The sequence below is a fragment of the Pseudopodoces humilis genome, chromosome 24 (genome assembly GCF_049639895.1).
Source record: "Pseudopodoces humilis isolate 2021_Gansu_Grassland_sample_001 chromosome 24, ASM4963989v1, whole genome shotgun sequence".
Taxonomy (NCBI): domain Eukaryota; kingdom Metazoa; phylum Chordata; class Aves; order Passeriformes; family Paridae; genus Pseudopodoces; species Pseudopodoces humilis.
The window spans coordinates 5,669,270-5,693,200 of record NC_142223.1 but is presented as its reverse complement, the minus strand read 5'-3'; the positions used below and the strand labels follow the sequence as shown (position 1 = coordinate 5,693,200).

General features: G+C 50.5%; 1 protein-coding gene across 3 annotated transcripts; it reads left to right on the top strand.

Annotated features, from left to right (window-relative positions):
* Positions 1–1,560: 1,560 nt before the first annotated feature.
* VWA1 (von Willebrand factor A domain containing 1) lies at positions 1,561–22,798 on the top strand. 3 transcript variants are annotated; one of them, XM_088066616.1, is made up of 7 exons: positions 1,561–1,660; positions 9,226–9,346; positions 13,636–14,199; positions 18,648–18,926; positions 19,377–19,649; positions 20,339–20,608; positions 21,181–22,798. In XM_088066616.1, exons 1-7 carry the CDS (start codon positions 1,652–1,654, stop codon positions 21,219–21,221), a joined length of 1,557 nt encoding a protein of 518 aa, XP_087922742.1. In that variant the 5' UTR covers positions 1,561–1,651; the 3' UTR covers positions 21,222–22,798. The 3 variants fall into 3 exon arrangements, with proteins under 3 accessions (XP_087922742.1, XP_087922743.1, XP_087922744.1); XM_088066617.1 differs by lacking the exon at positions 1,561–1,660 and adding an exon at positions 8,727–9,148; XM_088066618.1 differs by lacking the exon at positions 1,561–1,660 and having other exon boundaries at positions 8,727–9,246.
* The last annotated feature ends 1,133 nt before the right edge of the window (positions 22,799–23,931 follow it).

The following is a 23,931-nucleotide window of genomic DNA, read 5'->3' as shown; positions in this document are numbered from 1 at the left end:
GGCCCTTTGCTCACGGGGCTTCTTGGTGCTTGCTTTGGTCATTTAACATCTTGCTGCTCTTTGCCATAATTTTAGCTGCACCAATGTGGCAGGCAAAGTGTGTGGGGAGATTTTGGGGTTGTCTCATCAAGGCAGCAGTGATGGGGAACAGAATTTGTTATACCCTGCGAGCTGGGAAAAGACAGCTGGAAATTTCTTGGGGTACAAATGCTGCAGCAGCAGCAGAATTGCCTCAATTCCACCAGGAAGCAGCAAAGCTGTGTTTGTGCTGAGCCATTCCACAGCAACTGGCGGATTCCCACTGATAATGATTAGAGGGGAAAACAGGAGACCAACAAATCCCTTTTTTGTCCCAGGAAAACCTTGAAGGAGAGAGGAAAACAATCCCTGGATGATGGAATTGCACCCCAGCACAGCAGCTGTTCCAAAACAGATGCAGCATCTCTCTGTCAGTCCTGCTGGATGCGGCTGTTCAGAAAAACCCCATGAACATCCTGAAGACGGGGAAAATTCCTTCCAAAGCCTGGCCAAGTGTTTCTCTGGCACCAGACATTTCCATGAGGTCACTGTTGGAGTTCCTCCCATGGCTGGATCGTTCACAACCAGAAATTGAAACTCTTTGGGCTTTGTGATCCCTTGTATATCTTACTCTGGTCTAGCATAGGGCAAAGGGGTCTTTGCATTCCTGCTGGCATCCGCCAGGATTTGGGATACTGCAGGATACACGGCCTGGCTCAGTCTCCAGCTTCCCTGCTCCTCCAGAGCTGCCTCACAGGAAAGTCTTGTCACCCCATATTAATTATCAAATGTAACAAAAGATGATTCCAGGAATCCCTGCACTAAAACCATCTGCTTTTTGATCAGCAGTCCTGGAAAAATGCTGGATTCTGGGCAGGGGCAGAGGTCCAATATGGGGGGTAAAAACATTGTGGTTTTTGCTGGGTTTTGCTGATGAAAGCTGCAGCAACGGGTGTCTCCTCACATCCTGCCATGGATTGGTCTGAAGGGCCAGGAAAGAACAGGGGAAGAACCCCCAGAATTCCACCCCTGCTTTGGAGATTTGTAGGAATTCCCTGAAGGGAGAGAAGACTTGGGAGCCTACGCTGATGATGGAAGCAGTAACACGAATGGTCTGAGGGACTGCAAGCAAAAAGCCCTTTTTTAAAAAAAAGTTTCACAGTTCCATGCTGTATTTTCCTTGTTTTCCCCTCTGGGAGATCTCTCCATCCTGTTGCAGGTGTTCTCTCCATTCCTGCCCAGCTTGCCAGTCCTGGAGATGAGGGAAGAGAGAGAACAAATGGGGAGAGAAGCTCTGAGTGTCTTTTATTGGCAAAGCATCCCGACAGCAATGTCCTTGACAGGTGCCAGGAAGTGAAGCAGGGGCAGAAAAAGCCCCATGTGTGGGAGAACTCTGCAAAACAGGATCTACCAGACTTCCTCTGCAGGACAGCCATGCCCAGGGAGCAGGGAGAGGGGAGCAGAACAGGCCCCACACTTGGAGCAGCCCAATCTGAACACAGATTCCCTCCTGAGCAGCACCAGCACCACCTGAAATTTCCAGCTGGGTATTTCCTCCCTGCTTTCCACCCTGTAACCCATTCTATATAAATATCTGCAGCTTTGGTTGTCCTTTTGAGATCCAGCAGGGAAAATGACAGTGGTAAGTGCTCCTTCATTCCCTGATTCAGGGCTGCAGCTGGGAAAGGGAGGAATAGCTGGAATTGCAGATTTTCAGTGAACACCAGGATTTGAGTGCACAGGGTCAGTGTTGGTGTGGGTACAGCTGTTATTCTGTTGCTGTTCCCATTTCCCTCAGTGTTTGGTGGCATTTCCAGTGACCACCCCATTTTGGGGGGGATTTTTAGGGCCATTCTCCAGGAGTTTGCTGTAGTGGCAGATTTCCACATGGCTGATCCCTTCAGAACCCTCATGGGGGACCTCAATTCTTCCCCTACTTGAGTAATGCTTCTTACTGGATTTTATTTGATTCCTTATTCAAATTGGAAAGTGAGGAATGTGGATGGGCTCTGCATTCACATCACCTGCCTCCTCTTTCTTGGCTGAAAAAGCAAATTTATCTTGCAGAGGGAGCCTGAGCCCCCGTGGAAGGGTGGAGAGCAGAGAGGACATTTCTATCTAACAGCGATTCTTAATTGTGGGGGGATATTTGTGCTCTGGTTGTTCTTTCATTGTTCAGGAATTACAGCACCCGGCTCTGGAACAAAAGTCTCTTATCCCCAAAAGAGATGGGAATTGTTTGGGTGGCTTTGCACACGTCCAGCCACTTCTTTCTCCACAAACTGCGGGAATGGCAGCAATTTCCCCAGGCTGACGTGGGAGGATGTGAGGCTGGCAGTGAGGAGGGGATGGATGTCAGGCAGAGCAGTTCCCAGCAGAGGCCTCCGCTTCCCTGGCCTTGTTTATCCATCAGGATTTATAATCTGCCTTTTTTTGACTGGAAATAACAACTTGTTGATGGCAGCAAGGCTCATCCCCCTCATTACTTACACTTTTCAACCAGCCAGTCCATCCTTCCCTTTCAGACCTCAGCGTGGCCCTTACCAGAAATGATTGAAGGTGGAAAACACAGGATTATGTCCCCAGAGGGAGGCTCCTGCTGTTCCCCCATGGATTCCCTTATGGAAACTCTGGGTGATGGGGTAAGGAGTGGGGTTGTGTGGTTTATGCTCAACTCTGCTGATCCAGGCAGGATATTCCCCTAAGACTGACTCCCTGCTGATTGTCCCATCCTGTCTGTGCTCCAAAGTCTGTCTCCACAAGGCACCTGCACCTCCAGAACTTGCTGAACTTGTGGAAAATTAAGAATTGGTGCCTTGAAGGAGGAGCTGACTCAGAGCTGTGCCCCCTCTGACACCAAACCACCACGGGGGGACAACTTCTCAAGCGTTCCAGGAGCAGGGGGGGAGCTGGCCAAGGCCAGCTGGGCTGGAGAAGCCCTGCTGACAGCACAGGGACTACCCATTCCCTTCCTTCCCACTCTGTCCCCAGCTGCCCTGCTGGCTCCACACAAAAAGAGTGATTGTTTTATGTGCTCCGAGCTTTGTTCCTGTTCACATGTTTGTGCCTTCCCACTGAGAGGCTGGGGAAAGCCCCACATGCAAAGCCAGCCCTCAGCAAATCCTACCTTAGAGTCAGCTCTGCAAGAGACCCTGAAAATGAGGGTTGGTGCCATTCTGGCAGCCTGGAGCAGGGAAATAACTGTAAATCTCTGTCCCAGGCTGGCCCAGTTTGCAGTTCTGCTGCAAGCACAGCAGTGCTGGAGCTGTTCCACCCCAGTGTGGCAGCTTTAGGTCTGGATTTATCCTAAAGTGAAGATTCTCTGGTCCCAGTGATGCCTTTTGGGGCTACCTAAAAACAGAGGCCAGACAAAATTAAGGGAATAAAAAGCAGTTCTATTTATCAAAGGGCCTTCAGGTGCATTTAGGGCAGACAAAACCACCCAAAATGGACCATGGCTCATGGGTTTTTATCCTTTTATAAATTTGGTCCATTTGCAGATTGGGGGTTAATCCTCCAATTCCAGCTTCAGGAAATGAAGGAATTTACCCCAAGTTTGCTGCCCCCAACTCACTTTTGTTTCCATCTCTCAGGCCTGGGGCAGTGAGGTGTCCTTGATTCCCAGGCCAGGAGAGGAATTGCTGTGTCTGCCCAAAATGGGAAGGCAGCAGCTCCCACTGTGTGTGGAGTGTAGAGTTCTGCACTGAAGAGCTGCAGGGTTACAAATCCATGGAAAAAAAAACCAAAACATAAAATATAAAAGTTGAAATACTAAGGAATAACGAGAAGGCTGCAGAGCTGGGAGTGGGGAGGCTGGAGCTGTCACCTGGGTGTTGAGGCTGATGGAAAATCAGCCTCACTCCAAATTCCAGGCTGAGAGCAGTGAGTCTCTGCCAGCTCTGCTGCAGCTGCACTTCCAGTGGGGGCCAGGAGCTTCTCCTGATGGGAACTCCCAGCCCCATGCTGCTTGCCTTTCCTGCTGTGGCTGACTTTGGGGCTGAGGGGTGCTCAGAGGCCCATCCATCACTGTCCCTGCTGCTTTGCCCCTACCATCACACTCAGAGCCTGGCAGGATTTACACAATCCTCCAAAAACAGAGCACACCCAAAATGCAGCTGATGGCAACAGCAGCTCTGCTCTGTCCCCAATCACCATGGGGTTGTGGCCCCAGAAAAAGGGGAATAATGTCCTGATGGCCCCTGAAACAGGAGCCAGAGATGGACGGAACAGCCAAATAAAAACCATGACAGAGTTAACTCAGCCCTCCAGCACCCTGAAAGCAGCACAAGCAAAGCTGCCCTAATTACTGCAGGGATTCAAAGAAATTGGTTATAGAAGGTGAAGTAAGAGAAACAGATGCCAGGGCAGCCTCCTGGGGAAGGGAATCTGATTTCCTCTGCTTTGGTGGTTCCTGTGCTGGCACCTCCCTGCAGACAAACAAGGCTCTCCAAATGCTGGAGTCTCCTCTGCATCCCTGCAGGATGCTTCAAATTGTTTTTTTTTTCCTCTCTCCCACATGGACAAATGTAGGAGATTACAACTCTTGAGAGAGGCTGCAAGTTCTCAAGGCTGAGAACTTGCTGTTTGAGGGGAAGCAGCAGCTCCTTACGTAGGTGGAAATTCCTCAGGAAACCCAGTCCTAAGGAGATTCTCTTAAATTTGGCTTTTCCAAGTTGTCTGGGCTTTCCTAACAGGATGGAGATAGGGCAAAGACGTCAAGCAATATGGAAAATTATCCACTCCGAAGAATAGCCTTCGGCTAAAAATTGACCTCCTCATCCAGACCTTGCTTGTACTGCTTAGAAGTGAGTCCAATTTTTGGAGCTATTTGGGCTCCTGGCAAGCAAAGTGAAGTCCAGCTGGGAAAAAAGGCAGTCAAATCCTATCTTGTGAAGGAAATGAAGAAGGATTTAAAATCTTGGAGAATCACTGCTAGAGATTCTTGGGAAGAAACATGAAAGGTTCCCCCCTGTTCAGAGCCATCAAATTCATGCCCAGTTAAGTCCAAGGAATTATGAGCTGCATGGAAAAGTTGGTTCAGCCAGGCTATAGGGATCTGGGATCTGAATCAGCCACTCCTCCCTCTGAAGCTTTCAACACAAGTCTTGCAGCCTTTGGAAAGAGGTGCTGGTCCTAAAGGGAATGTCTGCTCGGGACATCCAGGGGCCCACCCACGTTTGTACCCTCACTTCTGTGCAGTTCCTGGCACTGTGCAATCAGATCTTTACGTGGAACATCCACTCCTTTATTTATGGCAGCTCTGTCATGGCAAGCAGGGATGGGGAGCTTTGGTCTGGCAAAGCCTCAGGATGCAGTTCTCCCTGTGTCCTCCTACTCTGCTGTTGGGGTGAGGGTTGCACTGACTGTGGGATTTGGGGATTTGGACACTCCAGAATGTCTGGGTCTGTGTCAGGCCTGGTTTTTGTGAGGGGGTCAGTGTTTCTCAGGTGTGTCCTGACTGGTTTTTGTGGGGTCAGTGTTTCTCAGGTGTGTCCTGACTGGTTTTTGTGGGGTCTGTGTTTCTGAGCCTGTGTCCTACCTGGTTTTTGGGGGTCATTGTTTCTGAGCCTGCTCCAGTGGTGGAATTACTGCAATTCCAGACAACAGCAAGGAAAAAATGAAATCTCTGAGCTTGAGGTACCCAGAATCTAGGGCTCAGAGCTCAGGCTGCTGCTCTTCACCCCATAAGTGGCCATGTTCTTGTGCTATGTGGCTTTTTTAGGGAGCTTTGGGATAAAAGAGATCATCTATAAACTAGACCTTACTGAGAGTCTTACTGAGGAGTCATTCTCAGCACTGCTTATCTTCTGAGAAACATAAAACTGGTGAATGCTGTGAGTAAACACATCTATTTTTGTAGTTTGTCTTCCAAGTCAAACAAAAATAAGAGATGACTCGAAGCTGAGCCCTACATGACACAGTGGTAACTGAGAAGTGACAAACTCAGAGCCTGACTCCGGGCTGGAAGTCAGACTGGCATTTCTGGGGTCAGGGAGTTGAAGTTGGTGCCCTGCAGCTGAGCAGAAACTAAGTGTGGCACAGTGGGTGAGCTGTTCCTGGTCATTCTGGGGGAAAATCTGGTGATGTTGGTATTTCTGTTCCTCTTCAGCATCCTCTGAGTCAGATTTGGGCTGGTAAGAGCTGAGCAAGGTCTGGCCTTCCAGCCCAAGCCCTGTCCAGTGGGATTCCTGTCTCTTTGGGTGATTTCTCACCCCTGCTGGGGCTGCACAAGCTTTCCCTGAAGTTCCAGGGGAAGTTTTCACCCTCCTCACCCCCCCAAAGCTGCTCTGCTTCCTTTCCAAATGGGGAATTTCCAAACTGCCATATATAGACCCCCCTCCAAAAAAACCTGCCATGTGGAGCTCAAACAAGACTGTGTTCCCAAAAGCCTGCTTGTTCCAGCTGCAAGAATTTGTCTCAGAGAAGAGGATGTTGCATCTCTTCAGAAATTTGGGATTGTTTACATCCCTGGAATGTCCCAGCAGCTGCAGCAAAAAAACCCCAAGCACTGAGGGCTCTACAAAAACTTGAGCCTCAGCAATATCACAATCAAAACGTGGTTGATTGACTGTTGGTGGTTTCATCTGGGCTTTGTCCTACAATTATTCATTGTTCCTGTTCTGTAGCTTGTCATGGCGAGAAGGGGATCACCCTGAGGGAACTTTGGCCAAATCCACAGCAGGTGGAGAATGGGAGCTCAGAAGTGATGGGGAGCTGAGACTGAGCTGAGATTTAATCAGCAGCAAAGCTGGAGTGACACCTCTGGCTTCAGATGCAGGATGCCTCCAGGAAAGAATCAGCACGAGCACAGGCACTGGGCTTACTGGAAACAGGACTTGCCAATTCCTGTAAAGTTTAAAAATAAACCCAAACCCTGTAAGATCTAATTATTTTCCAGGCTGCTTTTTCCTGCTTGCATCTATCCCAGCAGGACTTAGAGGGAGATAAAGGCTCCCTCCAGGCTTCAGGGTGTGAATGGCATCCACAGGGATAAACTGGCAAAAAAACAGGGAATTATTCTAAAATGAGCAACACTTCCTTGGGAAGTGAGTAATAGAAGGAAATCATCTCCTTGGATCCAGCAGCCCTAATCAAGGGGTTCTGAATGGGTCTGGAGATGGGGCAGGAGGAGGATGGGATGGAATACGATGGGAGCAGGTGGATGTCTGGGTTAGCTGATGAAAACCAAATGGATTTGCAGTGGGGCAAAGAAAAATGTGAGAAAATGGGCTGAGAAAATGGGCTAGAAATGCTCTGGGTCTGGCTGACAGGGCTCTCAGAGGCACATTCCAAGCATGTGGGAACAAGGAGATGATTTCCTTCCACTGCTTCCATTCTCTGCCTCCTCCAGCCCATCCCTCCCATGTCCCAGCTTCAGAATCCAGCCAGTGGGAGAACAGCAAGAACAGAAACACCAACAGAGAACCAGGATAAGATTGGGAAAGTCCTGAACTCAGCAGTGGTTTGAAAAACCTTTTGCCTTCTTGGCTGCCCTAACGGTCAATCCATGAGAACTGAGTGGGAATCTGTGCAGCAGGAATGGATGGATTTCTCAGGATGGGGGTTTAGACTGTGGGATTTGCTTTGCTGTGTAATTTCTCCCTGGAAGCTCCTTTGCCACCTGAGCCTGCAGCTTCCCTGCCTCAGGATGCAGATGCCACCTGGGAGGGGATCTCAGAGTGAGAACAGGGCTATCCCATTCCCTTAAAACCTGGGATAATCCTGATTCCAGCCTGTATGGAGCACTGGGTGAGGCTGTCACCTCCACAGGACTGAGTGCTGGAGCATCCTGGTGCTGTCAGCTCCCTTGGGATGCAGATGGGCCCTAAACTGGGAGGGGAACACAAACAAGTGCTCTCAACAGTCTGACTCTGTGGATTTTTAATTGGATCTTCAGCCTGATTTTCCATTTGGTGGATGAGTTTGGATACAACTTTTTTCCACTCTGAGCACTCCTTGGCCCCTAACTCCTAGTGAGTTTTTTTACAGTTCCCAGGGGAGAGGAAATAAAATTGGAGGAAATAATGCTCACCAGTGTCTGAAATCCCCAAAGCTTCCTTTCTTAGCTGCTTTTCAGCCTGGCCTGCTGGTCCCTCCCCATGTTAAGGAGATGAAGATTGATGGATCTCTTTATAACTGGATGTAATTTTCCAGTTTTTCCCTCTGCTGGTAACATCTTGGACCTGTCCAGAGGCAGCACATAGCAAAACTTACAGTGGAAAGGGAATTATTGTCACATCACCTGATGAGTGGGAGCCAAATGCAAAGTGAGGAGAGCAGGACAGCCCTGGGAAAGGGAATTGGGGTTGATTTCTTGATATTCTAGTAGAAATTCCCTGCACACAGCAGCACAGAGAGGCTGGACCTCAGCATCTTTGGTGTCTGCTCCCCTCCCCTCATCTAGTGAGGGATTTATCACAGGTTTCTCTTCTTTGCCTCGGGATCCCAGACTTGAACCCATATTTAACACCACGTCAAGAGATGATCCCTGGGCTGCTTCTGTGCCAGCTGCAATTCCCAATATTTCTCCCTGGCCTTTCCCACCTGGGCAGCAGCTCCTTCCTGCAAGCTGTGCATGTCTTGGTGGCCCCAGTAGCCCTTCCCCAGGGGACACAGGCTCTGAGTGTGCCCCAGCCTGTGGGAGGGACCCTCTGGCAGCACTAGGACCTGTGCAATGCTCCTCCCAGAAGATTAGCCAATATTCCCAGGGCAGGGCAGCTCCCCAGCCTTTTCTACTCTTTCTTTCCCTTTTAATCGTGTTTTTCCTTCTTCTGGCTTATTCCAGAGAGGAGAGCTTTGGATTTCTTGCAGCTTTTCTTTCCTTTTTTTTTCCCCCCTCTGGTAACTGGCCTGCTGCCAGTGCCTTGCAGGGCCAAAGTTTTATCTGTAGGGATATATTTTTCAAACCAAGTCCAGCTGCACACAGACTGAATCCCCGCTCCTGGGGCAAGCTTCACTCGGAGGAGGAAGAGCAGCAGGAGCGTTGTGTGTGCCTCTCCTCCAGCTATTCCTGTCAAGATGTATTTATGGCTTTAAAAGGAGTCGTGGGGGAGGAAGGAAAATTGCCTCCAGGAGCCAGAGCTCGCACCACAGCCTAGCAAAACACACGTCGAGGAGCAGAGAGCTCAAGGCATGGGAGTGAGATTGCGCTGGGATCTGGTGGATCCGGACTATGACTGATCTCAGGCTTTTGGTCTGCCTTCACAGAGCCCAGGCGGTGGATTTAAGGTAATTTGGCCAGGACCAGGCTCTGCTATGTTGGCCAAGGCGCTGCTTTCCCTTGGTCTGTGGCTTCGGTTTGCTGCGGGACAGGATACACCTGAGCCAGGTGAGTGCCCAAAAAGGCAAAGGCTTTCCTGTGGCGCTCTACCCCATTTCATGCCTCCTGCTCTCCTCACAAACCCTTTTCAGAATAAAAGCTGAGGCTACAGTGCTGCTTTAGGTGTTTGGATGTACTTGTGTACAAACAAACCTGTCTGCAATTGCTGCTTAGGAAGTAATTTTGTGCGTTTGTTTCCAGTGGGGAAGAGGAAATTGTTCCAGAAATTTGCAGAGTTAAGAGTAATCATATGGAAAAGTCCTCGCTCCTCACTGTAGACTGAAGGACAGGCATTGAGAGAAGTCAAGCCAGTGATTAACAGTGTTCTCTTGCTGATCCCTGTAATTCAATCATTACGGCTCTACTTTAAAATGCTTTCTCTTGGATACTGCTGATGGAAAATGATAATGGTTCAGTCCTGCAGAGCTGACAGTGGGGAAATGGATGTGCAGGAGATGGATGTCTTGTTCCTGGACTCTGGACAGGGACTCATCCCACATCGTGGTGGCTGAGCTGCTGCAATTCATTTTGTGCTGCCCTGTGCTCATGAGTGGAGAAAGTTCTGTGGCTGCAGGGATAGTTGTGATTGGTTTTCACTGCACCTGGGAGCTGCAATCCGGTGGGAAATGAGAGGGAATCTTGTGCCTGCCTGGCCAGGAGCCCCTCAGACAGAGCAGCCTGGACTGCTGGGGTCTGACTGTGCTGCTGGTACACAGAGGCACACAGAGAGGCTGGGGCTGGGGCTCAGATCCCTCCCAGGGTGCTGGGTTCTGTCCCTCAGTGTCCCAGCTGGGGCAGGAATGGTGCTGCAGCTCCTGGCATTGTCCCAGAGCTCCAAGTCCAGCCAGGCAGCAGCAATTCCCATTGTCCTGACATCCTGCTGCCCTGGGAGCGTGTGGCATTTTCCAACACAGGCTCTGAACAATGCTCAGACCTTCAGGGTGTGTGACAAAGCCAGCCATGGCATTCCAGAAGGACTGTGCCCCACTACAGAGGCAAAGTGTGTGTGTGTGTGTTAGTGATGAGCTGGGTGAGTGATGTGCTGCCTTTTGCCTCTCCCTCGAGAGGGAACGACCCCTCTGGGCAGGAGATGCCCATCCCAGCCTGGTACAACTCCTGTGCCTTGTCCAGGGTTGCTGTGATGCTGTGCCATGGTCACAGGGACAGGAACACTTTGGGATGTGTGTCCAGAACCTCTTTTTGAGGTTCCCAAAATTCAGTCTTGAATCTCTTGGGATTTGACTGAATGTGAGTGACCATGGCTTCGTTCTCAGCTGCAGTGGGCAAAGTGAGGAAGCTGCTGGGTGGCCATTGGTGTTTCCACATGCTCAGAAATGACAGGATTGTTCTGGACAATGGGTACTGGATTGTTCTGGACAATGGATTTTGGATTCCTGCACAAAGTCAAGGCAGACCGTGACCAATTCCCCCCTTCCCTCTCTGGGTCCAGATTCAGATCTCGGCTGCAGCTGTGTAAAGTACAGCCTTTTGATGTTTTGGGCTTGGAGAAATGGAATTTGATTGTCATTTCCTGGGCTGGCATCAGCAGAAAAGGATGTTGCTGTTGTGAGTGAAAAATGAAGACATGGCCCCTTCATACACATTTTGTGGGAGACCCTGCACTTACTGACCTCTGAAGCACTGGCATAGTTCCATGATCCCAGAACTGTTGATAAAACAGCAGAGAGAGTAAAACTCATTGAAAGATCATGAGAGATGGCAGCACAGCTCCCCTCCTGCTGTTGAAGGCACCTGGAACCTCTAAAGGCTTTTAACCACACAAGTATTTTGTGCTTGGTGGCTGTCAGCCCTTCATCATGCAGGTGACCTCCCCATCTCCCATGGGTTCTCTGATGTGGTTTGAACTGTAAAACCCCTCCTGGGTGGCTTGTGGGGAGAATTCTCTGCCAGGGAGAGGTGGTGCCTTCCTCTTCCTGCCTCTCACTGTGATCCAGAGGGGGCACAGGGAAGCTCAGCCTGTGTTCCTCGGTTCCCTCTGCCTCCCTCTCAGAGCAGAACCTTTTTCCTTGCGTGGTCAAGCACTTCTTGAGAGAAGACAAACATAGGATGTCAAAAGCCGTTAACCCAGACAGGACATGATCCTTCTTGGCTGTAACTGAGCCCCACAAGCTCCAAGCCTGTGTAAATCAGGCATGTGGTGTGTGTTCAGCTCCCAGATGAGAGCATGGGGAGCTCTGCGAGCGGATGTCTCCTGTCAGCATCACAGGGAAGTCTGGCCAGCTGTTTTCCTCCCGGAAAAGCCAGCAGGCAGCGTTGTGTTTCCATAGTGACATTTTGCTCCCATATCAAGCCCTTCAAAACACTTCTGAGCCCAGTGCATTGGCTGGGCATCACGTAGGGAGTGGCACCAGGACCCTGCTGTGTGTTCTGTGTCACTCCTAGGCTCAAGCAGGGCACAGGGATGAGATCTGCAGTTATTCCTGACAGTTCAGGAGTCAGGGAAGTGCTCATGGATGCCCCTTTCCCTCCAAATCCTCCCTGAAAAGTGAGAAATCCTCACTTGGCAACTTGCCAAGCTGTCTGAAGTGAGGAGAGTGCCTGAAAACAGCAGCTGTTTGCGTAAGCAGGGATTTGCTGGTAACAAACCTCCACAGCCCCACCTCTGGCATGGATGGCATGTTTGTACTGGATTCAGGACAAGGAGCAGGAGGATGGATGAGGGAATTGAAAGCCTAAACCTGCAGGGAGGGGGAGATGCAGTGTCTGGTCACTTTCTGAGCATTGCCGTGCTCCTGATGGGGACAGAGCTTGTGTCTCGATTTTTTTTAATGGATTCTTTCTGCTGAATAGGAGGAATTTGTGCCCATCTCATGCAGGACAGAGTGTTACAGCTGGGATGGTGTTTGAGTGAAGGAGAAGCCTTCTGCCTGACCCACAGAGAGTCTCTTTAGCTCCAAAACACACCCCTAACCCACCCACCAGTGGGTTTAGCTGCTGGTTTTGTTAACCGGTTGTTAACCAAGGCAGAACCCTGTGGTGTCAGACTGGGGTTCTTCCTAATTAACATAGCAGTGAGTGACAGGGAAAACCAGCGTTTAAGGCATGGGAACGTGATGCCCAGCTCTCTTGATGCCCCAGAGCTGCAGGGTGCAGACAAAAGGCTGTGACTCCCCAGACCCTAGTTCTTTTGGGGTTTCACACAAAAGGACACGGCTGTGACTCTCCTCTGTTCCCTGGTGTTTCATACTGGTGCTCACCTGCATGTTCCCCATGCAGGTAGCTCTGGCAGCAGTGGGATTTCTGCACCCTCTGGGTGAATTCCCAGTTCCCCTCCCAGTGCTTGTGCACATGACCCTGTTGTTTACTGGAGCAGGAAGGTCCTTTGGCCATTGATCCCTGCCTGCCAGGGCCAGACACTTTTCCAGCTGCTTGGTGCAACATTTGGGAAGCGAAGGACACTTCTCAAACTGGTGAGAAGCAGAGGGGAAGAACAACCCCGTGTTGCCAAGATCTCTCCCTGTGTCCTGCCAGCCAAACCAGTGGCTTGTACTCTTTCCAGCAGAGGGGAGAGCTCAGAAAGCTTTGCCTTGCTTTGTGCAGCCAGCAGCACAAACCAAAGCCCTGCTGGAATGCCACTGGGAGTTCTGGCATTCAGTGGCAGGAACCTGTGGGGTCACAGTTCTTCTCAGTGATGTGGTGATTCCTGGACTTCACTTTTGTTTTCTGCCCAGCACCAGGGAGCTGCGGGGGAGTGTCTGTAGCATGGGGTGAGCTGTAGTGGGTCACATGGAACTGGCCAGGATCCAGCTGGGGTGCAGGTCTCTCCAGCCGAACAGAATCAGGGAATGGCTGGGGTTGGAAGGGACCTTTAAGGATCATCCCATTCTACCCCCTGCCATGGCAGGAACACCTTCCACTATCCCAGGCTGCTCCAAGCCCCATCCAGCCTGGCCTTGGACATTCCCAGGGATCCAGGGGCAGCCACAGCTGCTCTGAGCACCCTGTGCCAGGGCCTCACCATCCTCACAGAGAATTTCTTCCCAATATCCCATCTAAGCCTCCTCGCTGTAAGTTTGAAGCTACCCCCCTTGCCCTGTCACTCCATGCCCTTGTAAATAGTAGCTCCCAGTTAACTTTAACTTCCTCCATTTCTGAATGCTCTGCCAGGTCTCTCCTGCTGTTCCAGGAGATCTGTTGTGCCTCTGCCATCTCAGCCAGCACCTCTCCCTGAATCCTGGAATTTGGCAGAAGATAACCGAGCTTTCCCAGGAGGTGCCTGTGCAGGGTTTGGGTTCACACCACTCCACTAATGCTGTTCCTTCTCTCTCCCTTGCCAGGTCCCCAGCCATTGATCTCCAACACAGAGGGAGATCTCCTCTTCCTGCTGGACAGCTCTGCCAGCGTCTCCCACTATGAGTTCTCCAAGGTCAAGGAATTCATGTGGGATCTTTTGCACCCTTTCACCTTTGGCCCCAGGGACATCCAGGCCAGCATCATCCACATCAGCACCACGCCCACCATGGAGTTCCCGTTTGACCAGTACCTGTCCAGTGGCACCTTGAGAAAAGCCATCAGGGACACACGGCAGCTCATGGGTGACACCAACACGGGCAAAGCGCTGTCCTACGCCAAGGAGAAGCTCTTCAGTGGGGAAGCTGGGGCCCGGCCAGACGCACCCAAGGTGCTGGTGTGGGTGACAGATGGCTTCTCCACGGATGACATCTCTGAGCCCATGCAGCTGCTGAAGGACATGGGGGTGACCGTGTTCATCGTCAGCACCGGCCGGAGCAACTTCCTGGAGCTGTCAGCTGCTGCCAGCCAGCCCTTGGACAAACACCTGCACTTTGTGGATGTGGATGACCTGCCCATCATCACCAAGGAGCTCAGGGATGGGATTCTAGGTAGGCTGGCATTGGAGGGGGGCATTGGAACTTGGTGGCAGGGGTGAGGATGGGTTAGTGTTTGGCTCTGTGGGGTGGACAGTGGGAGAATTCCCCAAATCTCATGGTCATCCTGACCCAAAAGTGCTGCTCTGGCAAACTGCAGGGGTTTGCCCACCATGGTACAGGTCCAAGAATAAACCAAGGCTTCCGGGAGGTCTGGGACAAATATATTCCCCTTGGAATATTTGACTGAGTGGGACAAATTCCCTTCGGTGAGATGAACTTGTGTTTGTGAAGAGTTCGGCTGGGAATGAGGAACTCAGGCAGCAAAATATCTGAATCCCTTAAAACTCCACAAGTCTTTGAAGTGAGTCATGCAGCTCAGGCATCTGCACAACCCAGGCAGAGCACAAAAATGCCCCCACCTGCACAGGCGGTTAACCGAAGGTTTCCCAAACAGCAATGATTTCACCTCAGCAAGAGGCTGCTGATTGTGGACACAAAGTGCCTGAGCCCCTTGAGTTGATTTTCATGCTCAGGGTGATTTTTCTTTTTTTTCCCCTCAAACATTGTCTGTCTCTGCGCCAGCTGATGGAGGAACATAAATGTGTTGAACACGTCCAAAATGGGATGCGTGTCCCCGGCAAGGATTTGGTCCTGTCAGCTTCTTCCAACTCTTTTAGGATAGATGTGACTCCCTAAATTCACCATCGAGGGCTGAGACCTCCATCTCCTGCAGTTGTTCTCTTACAAAATACAATTAAGGACGGTGCCTGCTGTCAGCATTGAGACTATAGGAAAGGAATGTTTCTGTTCCATAAATCCCCTGTCCTAGCATGTTCCACATCTGCCAGATCCATGGCCTGACTTGGCCAGCACAACCTTTGAAAGAACAGCCCAGCCCTGCCTCTGCTCAGCAGCCCAAGCGCTACCTCTCTGTTCCTTGCAGGGTTGTAGTGGCTGCTAGGAGAGGGAACACACAGCAGATTGGAGTTTTCATCACTCCAGGTTTTTAGACCATCCAGGAAAGGCTCTGAGGAGATCAAATTCCATGATCTGGGCCTCAGGAGAGGCTTTGGAAGGCAAGGGCACTGCCATCTGTCCCTGGGGATTGTCTCAGCCTCCCAGATGCCTCTGGATTTGTTTGGAATGCTGAGGGAGTTACTGTGACTTTGCAGACTTTTCATACATTTTTCTGGAGGTTCTCTCTCCATTGGAAATCCTGATTTCATTCTTATTTGACTTGTGCTCTGTGAGGTGGGTTGGAGCTGCCCCTTTCCACTGAATCCTCTGTGTGTAGGAATTTCTTCATGTTTCAAATCACAGCCATTAAAAAAACCACTCCCAGGGCCTGTGTTCTCCCCCAAACACCCACTTCTCCCCCAAGTGAGAATTGGGCAGCACCAACAGCCCTCCTCCTGTCCCAGCCACCCCACAGGCCTCCAGGTATTTTGTTTCCGTGCTTATTCATTTCCTGGTGCATCCCAAATCCAGGTTATACAAAATAGCATACCAAGAATTAGAAATTTGCAGCACAGGAGATCATAAAATCTGCAGAGATCACAGCTGCTGTGCCTGAGGGCAGCATTCTGTGCAACCAGCAGGCCTAAAACCTGATGGGCTGGGATTCTAATGGAAGGTGAGATTCCCACATGAATCCAGGGGTTGCAAAGTGCCAGACATTGGTCACATCACCTGATTTCACCTTAATAAAGCTACTTAAGTCCACTGTTCCCTGCCTGGAGGAGGCAGCCCTCAGACACCACCCCTCCTGGGATAGCAGGGACAGACAGGATCTTGGCAGGCAGGAATTAGGCCTTTCCAACTCTGGAATGGCCCAGACTGGTTTAATTATCACTGCTCTCTTATCTACATCTCCTGCTACTGTTAAAAAACAGTGGAGGCTTTTGTAGAGGCACAAACAAGCTTTGTCAAGAGTTGCTCTCCTCCTTCCATCTCCTTTCCAGGAATGGGGTGTTTCATGCCTGCTCCATAGATATTCCAACACAGGGGTTCCTGCCAAGCTGCTGCTGCTGTCTCAGGTGGGCTGAGAAGCCTCAATCTCCACAGGAAGAGACTCTTGAGATGTGGTGGACCTGAAATAGCTCCAGTGTTGCTGCTGCTCTGTGGAGGGGTGCAGGACAGGGACTGTGGATGACTGGGTGTGCCCACTGCCATTTTTTCCTTGGCACATGGAAGAATTCTGCAGAATGCAGCTCCCAGTCAGCCTGGCCATGGCACAGCTGGCTCCTGGCAGGCACCTCCGCCCTTCCCAGCAGGAAGGGAAGGTTCTCAGGCTGTGGAGAAGCTCAGGCTCCCACAGTTGCATCTTGAATGTGCCCAAACTGTGGCATTTGGTGCTCTCCTTCTGGGGAAGGACTCCCCCAGCGTTATGAAATTAAGATATTCCTCCAAGGAGACATCAGATCCTGTGCCTGCAGCCACTTGCTCTGTGCTCAGCCCAGCTGAGCTGAGGCTGCAGACTTGTTCCAGCCTTTGGCACCACCTCCTGAGCCAAGCTTTGCAGAAGCCTGCACTCCCCAAGTATCACCACGTCCCACGTGTGCTCAGGGCAATGCATTTCTTATCCAAAATGAGGTCCTGGGTAACTCCTGCTACAGCGAAGGCTTTGAGCCTGGAGTGCTCTGATTGACTCACCTGGCACTGAGTCCAAGCAGGTGAGCACAGGGAGTGATCTCAGACCCTGAATGCCCATCCTGGAGATGGAGAAGTGTTGTCCCCCCTCCCAAAATCAGAACCTTTCCCCACCTACATCAGAGCAGGACACAGAAGTGATTTGTCCTAAATCCCAGCTGCAGCTTCTAAGAGGGGTGACCACAGACACAGATTAGGACAGGTTCTCCTGCCTGGCTGCCTTTCTTACCCTCATCATGAAACCAGCAGCATTCCTGCATGTCTGATCCTGATCTCTCCAGAGCTCACGGGGTGCCAACAAACTCGTGGCTGCAGAGTGGTGTTTGGAGTCACCAAGAGGCAGGAGCTGGAGGGCAAGTGTCACCACCTGTCTGTTACTAGGCAGGCACTGGCTGCATCTGGTACAGGATATTAACTTGCTGCTTCCCTCTGGGAACAGAGGGGCTGGGAAACACATTGTGGGCATTTATTTTCTCTGGTTTATTGCCCTCTTCATATGCTGAAGGCTTCTGGGGTCTGGCAACACGGGCAGAGCTGTTTGCTCTGGGCTTCCTGCTCCCTGTCCTTTCATCTTCCCCTTTTATTCACAGTGTCCCTGCCTCCAAGCTCACTTATTTCCATTTACTGAGCTTTTGGCAGGATTTTTGGCAGGACTGAGGCCTTTCCTGTGCTCCATGTTCCTTCGTGCCTTGGCCCCTGGTGTTTGTGAGGCTCACAGAAGGGCGCAGTGCCCTAGCACTCCTAATACTGCCTCCCACCCTCCGAGTGGGTGGAGTGCGGCTGGCTGGGCTGGAATGGGACGGGAGCAGGCAGGGCACAGAGCAGGGGAATGTTCCTGCCTGCCTGGGAGAGCCAGGGAACAGCTCAGAGGAAAAACTGAGATTGTTTTATTTGGTACGGGGAAGTTGGCAGGGCCTTGGAGTGCCTTGGAGGCGGGGAGCTGATCCTCTCCCAGCTAAAAGACAAGTCTGGGAGTGCAAAGCAACCCCATCTTGCAGGTTTGGGAGGAATTTTGTGACTCCCTTTACCTCTGTGAAATGGGAAACCAGTGAGAACTACCTAGAGAGCTCTGTGAGTGTTTGAGCATGAACTGGAAGGTTCTTTTATAAAGATTTGGAACGTCAAGGCTCAGGGTGCTCTTAAAAATCCTTTAAAAACAGAAGAGAAGCTCCATGTCTTCCTATGTCACTTCCCAAGATCTAGAAACAAAGTCCTGTGTGTTTCTGCCCCTCTGGAAGACCAGAAAGCAGTGGAATTCTGCCCAAAACAGGCTCGGAAGGCCACACATGTCAGAAGGGTCAAGTAGCAGAGGAAGCTGGGGGAGCTGCTCAACGTCACAAGAGGTACTTCTGCCTGGCATTTGTGGTCTGGAACTCAAAGGTAGCACGAGCCTCAAAGAGAAGCCTTTGTGCAGGGGCAGGGAGAGGTGAGGTGGCACAAGAGGGCTCTGAGTGTTGAATGTCACTGAACAAGGGAGCTCTGTGAAGCCCTGTGGGGCATGACCTAAGCTGGGGTGAGTCCAGCTGGCTCAGCAGTGCTGGGCAGTCCCCAGTTACTGCCCTTTCTTCCTGGCCACTGGGCACAGCAGAGAGCAGGGAGAAATGGAGTTCTTCATACTCTGGGCAATTTCTGTACAGGAATTGAGTGGTTTGGTTTCACTGGTTGGTCACTTCCACAGGGAGACACATCTGTATCAGGTATCAGTGGTGCTTGCCAGATGCATCTCCCATCCCGGAGGGCTGGGACTGCAGGTGCTCCATGCTCTGGGGGTTGATGCCAGCAGTGATTTCTGGCCACTGTCCCTCTTCCAGATGCCATCCAAGCCAACCGGCTCCATGCCACAGACGTCACCTCGAGCAGTTTCCGCCTGATGTGGCCCAAGTTCCTCTCCCAGGAAACTGGCTACTACAGCCTGGAATATGCCCCAGCAGCTGATCCAGCAAGGAAGAGGACACAACAGGTGTCTGGGGCTCACACCAGCCTTGTGCTCAGCAACCTTGTACCAGAAACCACGTATGAGGTGGCTCTGGTTCCTGAATCCAACATGCACTACTTCCCCCTGCAGACTACAAGGGTCACGACACTGGCAGGTAAAATGGACACGGTCCCTCTTGGGGGACAAGGAGATGTCTCCTACCTGATGCTGGAGGTAGAGATAGAGGATGCTGGAATGACCTAAGGGAAATCTCTGTTTGAGAGGGAAGGAGAGGAGCAGGAAGCAGCCTCTCTGTGCAGAAAATAACTCAGATTTATGCTGGGGAGCAGCCTGCAAAAAGGTGGCAAACTGAAAACCAGCAGGGTTTCTGGCAGGGGCGGCAAAGTCTAGGTGGACTTGTACACAATATTAATTTTCTGCATGCAGGAACAGTTCTGGCTGAGTTGCTCTGCCCAGGTAAACCCTTTTCTTGGGCTGATCTGTGTGATGAGTATCAAGATCTGCTTGCTGGGTTGATTTTAATTCCACACCCTTGAAGCCCAATATGGTGTAGATTAATAATGCTCATTAAATCCTCATTCACATCTCTTTCCATTGCTTCCAGAGGAAATCAGCCCAGTTCAGGTTCTCATCTCGGAGTCTGGGCCTTACAGCTTCCACGTGAGCTGGGCTCCTGTGCTGGACAGCGTGGCCAGCTACCAGCTCCTGTATGGGCCACTCCCAGGGAACTCAGTGAAGGTGCTGGAGGTGGATGGGAAGCACAACAGCACTGTGGTGGAGCACCTGGCACCCAACACCACCTACCTGGTGACAGTGACTGCCATCTATAGATCTGGGAAGAAGAAATCCCTGTCAGCCAAGGCCTGCACCCAGGAAGGTAAGCGAGGGGAAGTGGCAGCACAAGGAGTCCCTTGAGTGTCCCTAGAGGGTCACCTGCCTCGAGGTGAATCCAGAGGGCTCTGAATCCAGTCCCTGGGGTGGGATACAGGGAAAAGCTGCATGAGCAGCTCTGGGTGTGCCATTAGGACACAGCAGATGTGTAAGGGCTGAAAGAGAATCACTCACACAGTGAGAGCTGTTCATGGGGTATGGCCAAGCTGCTGGTGCACCTGCAGATCCAAGAATCTCACTGAAGAAGAAAAGTGCCTTTTCTGACTCCTCTGTGCCTGTTCCTTGGGGTGATTTGGCATCAGAGGGGTAGAAATTGATGAAATTAAGAAGTTAATGAGCAAAAACTTGTGCTCTGAAGAAATACCTGTGAAGATATTGCAGGAGGCAAAGTCTGGCCCTTATCAGGACTCAGGAGTGAAGAGCTCAGGGGATGACAGAGCTGAGGGTGTGGGAGGTGACTGCCAGTGTGTGACAGCATGAAAGAAAGACTTTTATGCTGGTACCGGGACAAAGTTAAGGAGTAATTAAACCGAGCTCCTTCAGTGGGGAGATGCAGAGTGATTGTATCTCCCCACCAAAGGCCAGGCTGGCCAGCAGCATTCCCCTGGGGATCAGGGAATGGTAGGACTCACTTTGGAACAATGTCCTGCAGTAACATGGATCCTCTCTCCGCAGAGGGCTCCAAGGTGAAGCACCTCCGCTTCCAGGACATGGGTCCCAACACCCTGAAAGTCTCCTGGGACTCTGCAGCCGGGCCGGTGCTGGGTTACCGGGTGCGCTGCCGGCGGCACAGCGGCCCCTCCTCGGTGCTCAGCGTGTCCCCGCAGGTGCACAGTGTGCTGCTCAGTGACCTGCCCTCGGGCACCAGCGGCAAGGTGTGTGTCCAGCCCGTGTACAGGAACCAACCCGGCCAGAGGCTCTGCCGCAGTGTGCACAGGCAGCCAGGTGAGCTGCAGACATCCTTAGCCAGGTGTTGCGAGCGTTCATAGAGGAGCCCCGAAGGGCTGGGATATCCTGTGCTCATCACTGGTCTTGCTTCACCACAGGGATTGACCAAAGTTGGGCTCTTTTCCCCGTTTTTAGGAGTAAGACTCCTCCTAGTGGAGTTTATTGCAGGCAGGAGAAAAAAAAACGTGCAGTGGAGACGGTCTTGGAGCTACTTCGGGATAACAAACAGCTGAAACCTGGCATGGGCATTGGAAGTGCTGTTTTAAAGTCATTTAAAGCCTTGGTTGCCCTTCATTTTCCAGCGTGGCAGGGGACAGGTAACAATTAAAGCCAGTTGTAAAGACACAACACTTCTTTCTTCCTTCTGCTTCCCAGAAACCACTTTCTGTGGCATTAAAGGAGCCCTGATAGGATGGAGTAAAACTAAACAGAAGCTACTAAACAGAAACCCCTTTTTCCCAGCAAGGGACTGGAGTGAGAGTAAAAATGTCCCCAGCGGTGAGATCTCTGGCTCAGATGTGGAGAATGGCTGGCTAAAGCTGACATTTCTATTCCTTGTGTTCTTCCAGCTACAGAGGCCCAAGGATACAGGCACAGACAGAAAGCGTGAAAGACTGGAGCGAGCTGATGCCCAGCAGAGTAAGGGATCTTGCTTGGACAAGGACTTGGACAAAAAGGAGGAGCCAGGGGAGGAAAACACCTCATCTCCCAGCCTGTGCTGTCTCTTGAGGGGTCCTGCTTGTCCAGCCCAAAGCCTGTCCCCAGCCAAGTTCTCCCAGAGCTTAAAGGCTTGGCCTGGCTGGATGGAACAACCAATCTGATAAAAGATGCCAAATCTGTACCCATTTCATATAAACACGCCTGACAAAGAACAAACAGAAGGCAAAGTGGTGGATCCTCACTATTGCTTGCTTGCTCCCTGTTCTCTGTTTATTAAAGGTCGATCCAGATTTACTTTTGCAGCTTCTGAGCACATTCAGGACTTGACTGTTCAGTGCCCTGGCCATTCATACAGGGCGCTCAGAGAAAGATTCCACGCAGCCAAATCCGTTCCTGCTGCCAAAAGCCAGGGAAGCTGGAGTGTGAGAGAGCAGAAAACCCCAAATCCTGGGAATGTGCTTCCCCAGCAGGTCCCTCCAGGGGTTCCAGCCCTCAGCTGAGCTCAAGGAGCAGCTGAGAGTCCAGAAAAGCCAGACAAGACCATCTAAAGCACTTCTTATAGTTTCTGTGGTCCTTCCTGGATCATTACCACTGCATTGCTCTGGCATTCCTGCAGCCCCTTTTCACCAAATGGGAGTCCTGCTGTCCTCATGGAGATTAATTAGTCTGTTCTGTGACTAATTACAGGCAATAAGTCTCCAGCACTATCATTCCTCTGCACTCTGAAAACACAGCACATCTCTGGTGTCTTGTCTTGGGCTTCTACCCAGTGCTAAGCTTCAGCTACACTTAAAAGTCAGGGGTTTTAAAGGAGAAGAGTAATCTGATTTTTTCCCTTTGGTCCCCAGGCTTGAACTCGCTGTTGCTAATCTACTCTGGAAAGGGGAGCTGGGAAAAAAAAAAAAAAATGAAAAAGACAAATTATAAATACCTAGTGACCAAGCAAATGGTTTCAAAGTTCAGGGCTTAGGGCTGTAAAGAAATGTAGATACTTCTCTGCTAAACCCCAGCATCAGTGGGAACACCCTCCCTCAGTAACTCCTGCTCTATTTTAAATTTACTGCTTATTTGTCCTACATGTGGAACTTGTTTGTTGGAAAGCCCCATGCAATCTCACAAACCCTTCTTAAAACAGCTCCTTTCAGAGCTAAGAGGAACTTTTATCCCTGACTTTGTCTCCTGAGAGCTGAATCCTTCGTCTCCCCATTTCTGGAGCATTTTCCTTGGGCTACCTTGTTCAGGAGAGAGGGGTAGAAGGCAGGTGAGTCATTCATTAACTCTATAAAGAGATTTTCACATGATTTGTGTCCTTGTTTGGAATGTGCATTTGTGACTGATTAATCTCAGTGTTGAAGGAATGACAAAGGCCCTGGAACTGCTCATGAATAAGATGATTTTGTTTGTTCTTGCTGTAGGACACAAATTAAGTTTGCACAACTGCCTGCATAGTTAATTAATACATTAACGTGTCATCCCCCCAGTTGTAACACCCTTTTGAAGACAGTTAAATAAAAGTACAAGAGCTACTGAATGACTCCATTGTGCTTGATGGCAAATCTATGAATTGTGGGTTTTGTTCCAGGGGTGGAAAAGCTGGCATTCATAGAATGATAAAAGTTGGGAAAAGCTGCTGAGATGACCATGTTAAATCATCATAATTTTAAATGGCTGGGAAGTGTGTGTTCTACCCATGCCTGTATAGCCTGGCTTACAGGCTTTATCCCTATCCCTCTAAAACTTTATCCCTATCCCTCTAAAAATGTGTTAGAAATGTAAAAATAGAAATGTGTTTGTATTGATAAAGCCTCAGTTCCAGTAAGAATTATTTTACAAGGAGAAATCTTGGTATAACTGGTAAATACTTGTGAACAACACGCTCAGGCACAGGGTGGGATTGTTGGGGTGTCCTGTGAGGGGCCAGGAGTTGGACTCTGATCCTTGGTGATCCCTTCCAGCTCAAGATATTCCATGTTTCCATGATTCTAAGCACGCATTTGGGAAGAAACATGAACATTTAGTGAAAAAAAAATATCTGAGAACGTGTCCCCAGCCTGTTGCTGGGCATGGTCCAGGTGTGTTCTGCATTTTACACTGTTTCAGGCTGCAGAATTCCACGTGTTTCTGACTACCACAGCCCTTTCCTTCTCTAAAGCCTTTCCTATCATCTTTCCTACTCCAAGCAGTCGGACAAGGAAACTGTTTTCATGGGAATTCCTGCTCTTTATCTCAGATAACCACAGGGATGGGTTTTCCTGTGCTCCCAGTCTCTGGAGGCTTCTGTTTCATCTTTTCCATTCCAAGGATTTGGATTAGGAGGTCATTTCCATGGAATATCCTACTCTTTGTCCCAGATAACCACAGCGATGGTTTTCTCTGTGCTCCTCTTTTCCACTTTTCCATCATCTTTCCCATTCCATGGGAAATGTTGGATCAGGAGCCGATTTTCAAAGGAAATCCCAGATAACCACAGATAAGGGTTTCCCTGTGCTCCCCTTCTCTGGAAGCTTCTGTGTCATCCTTCTCATTCCAAAACGTCGGATTAGGAGCCGATTCCCAGGGAAATCCCGCTCTTTATCCCAGATAATCACAGCGATAGGTTTCTCCGCGCTCCTTTTCTGCTTTCCCACCCTCTCTGCCATTCCAAGGAGGCGATTTCGGGA

What these genes read in the sequence shown, in the direction of transcription:
- VWA1 (XM_088066616.1), top strand. An exon ending in ACAGGATACACCTGAGCCAG is followed by an intron (nt 9,347 to 13,635) that starts GTGAGTGCCCAA and finishes CTCCCTTGCCAG; the next exon opens with GTCCCCAGCCATTGATCTCC. An exon ending in AAGGGTCACGACACTGGCAG is followed by an intron (nt 18,927 to 19,376) that starts GTAAAATGGACA and finishes CATTGCTTCCAG; the next exon opens with AGGAAATCAGCCCAGTTCAG.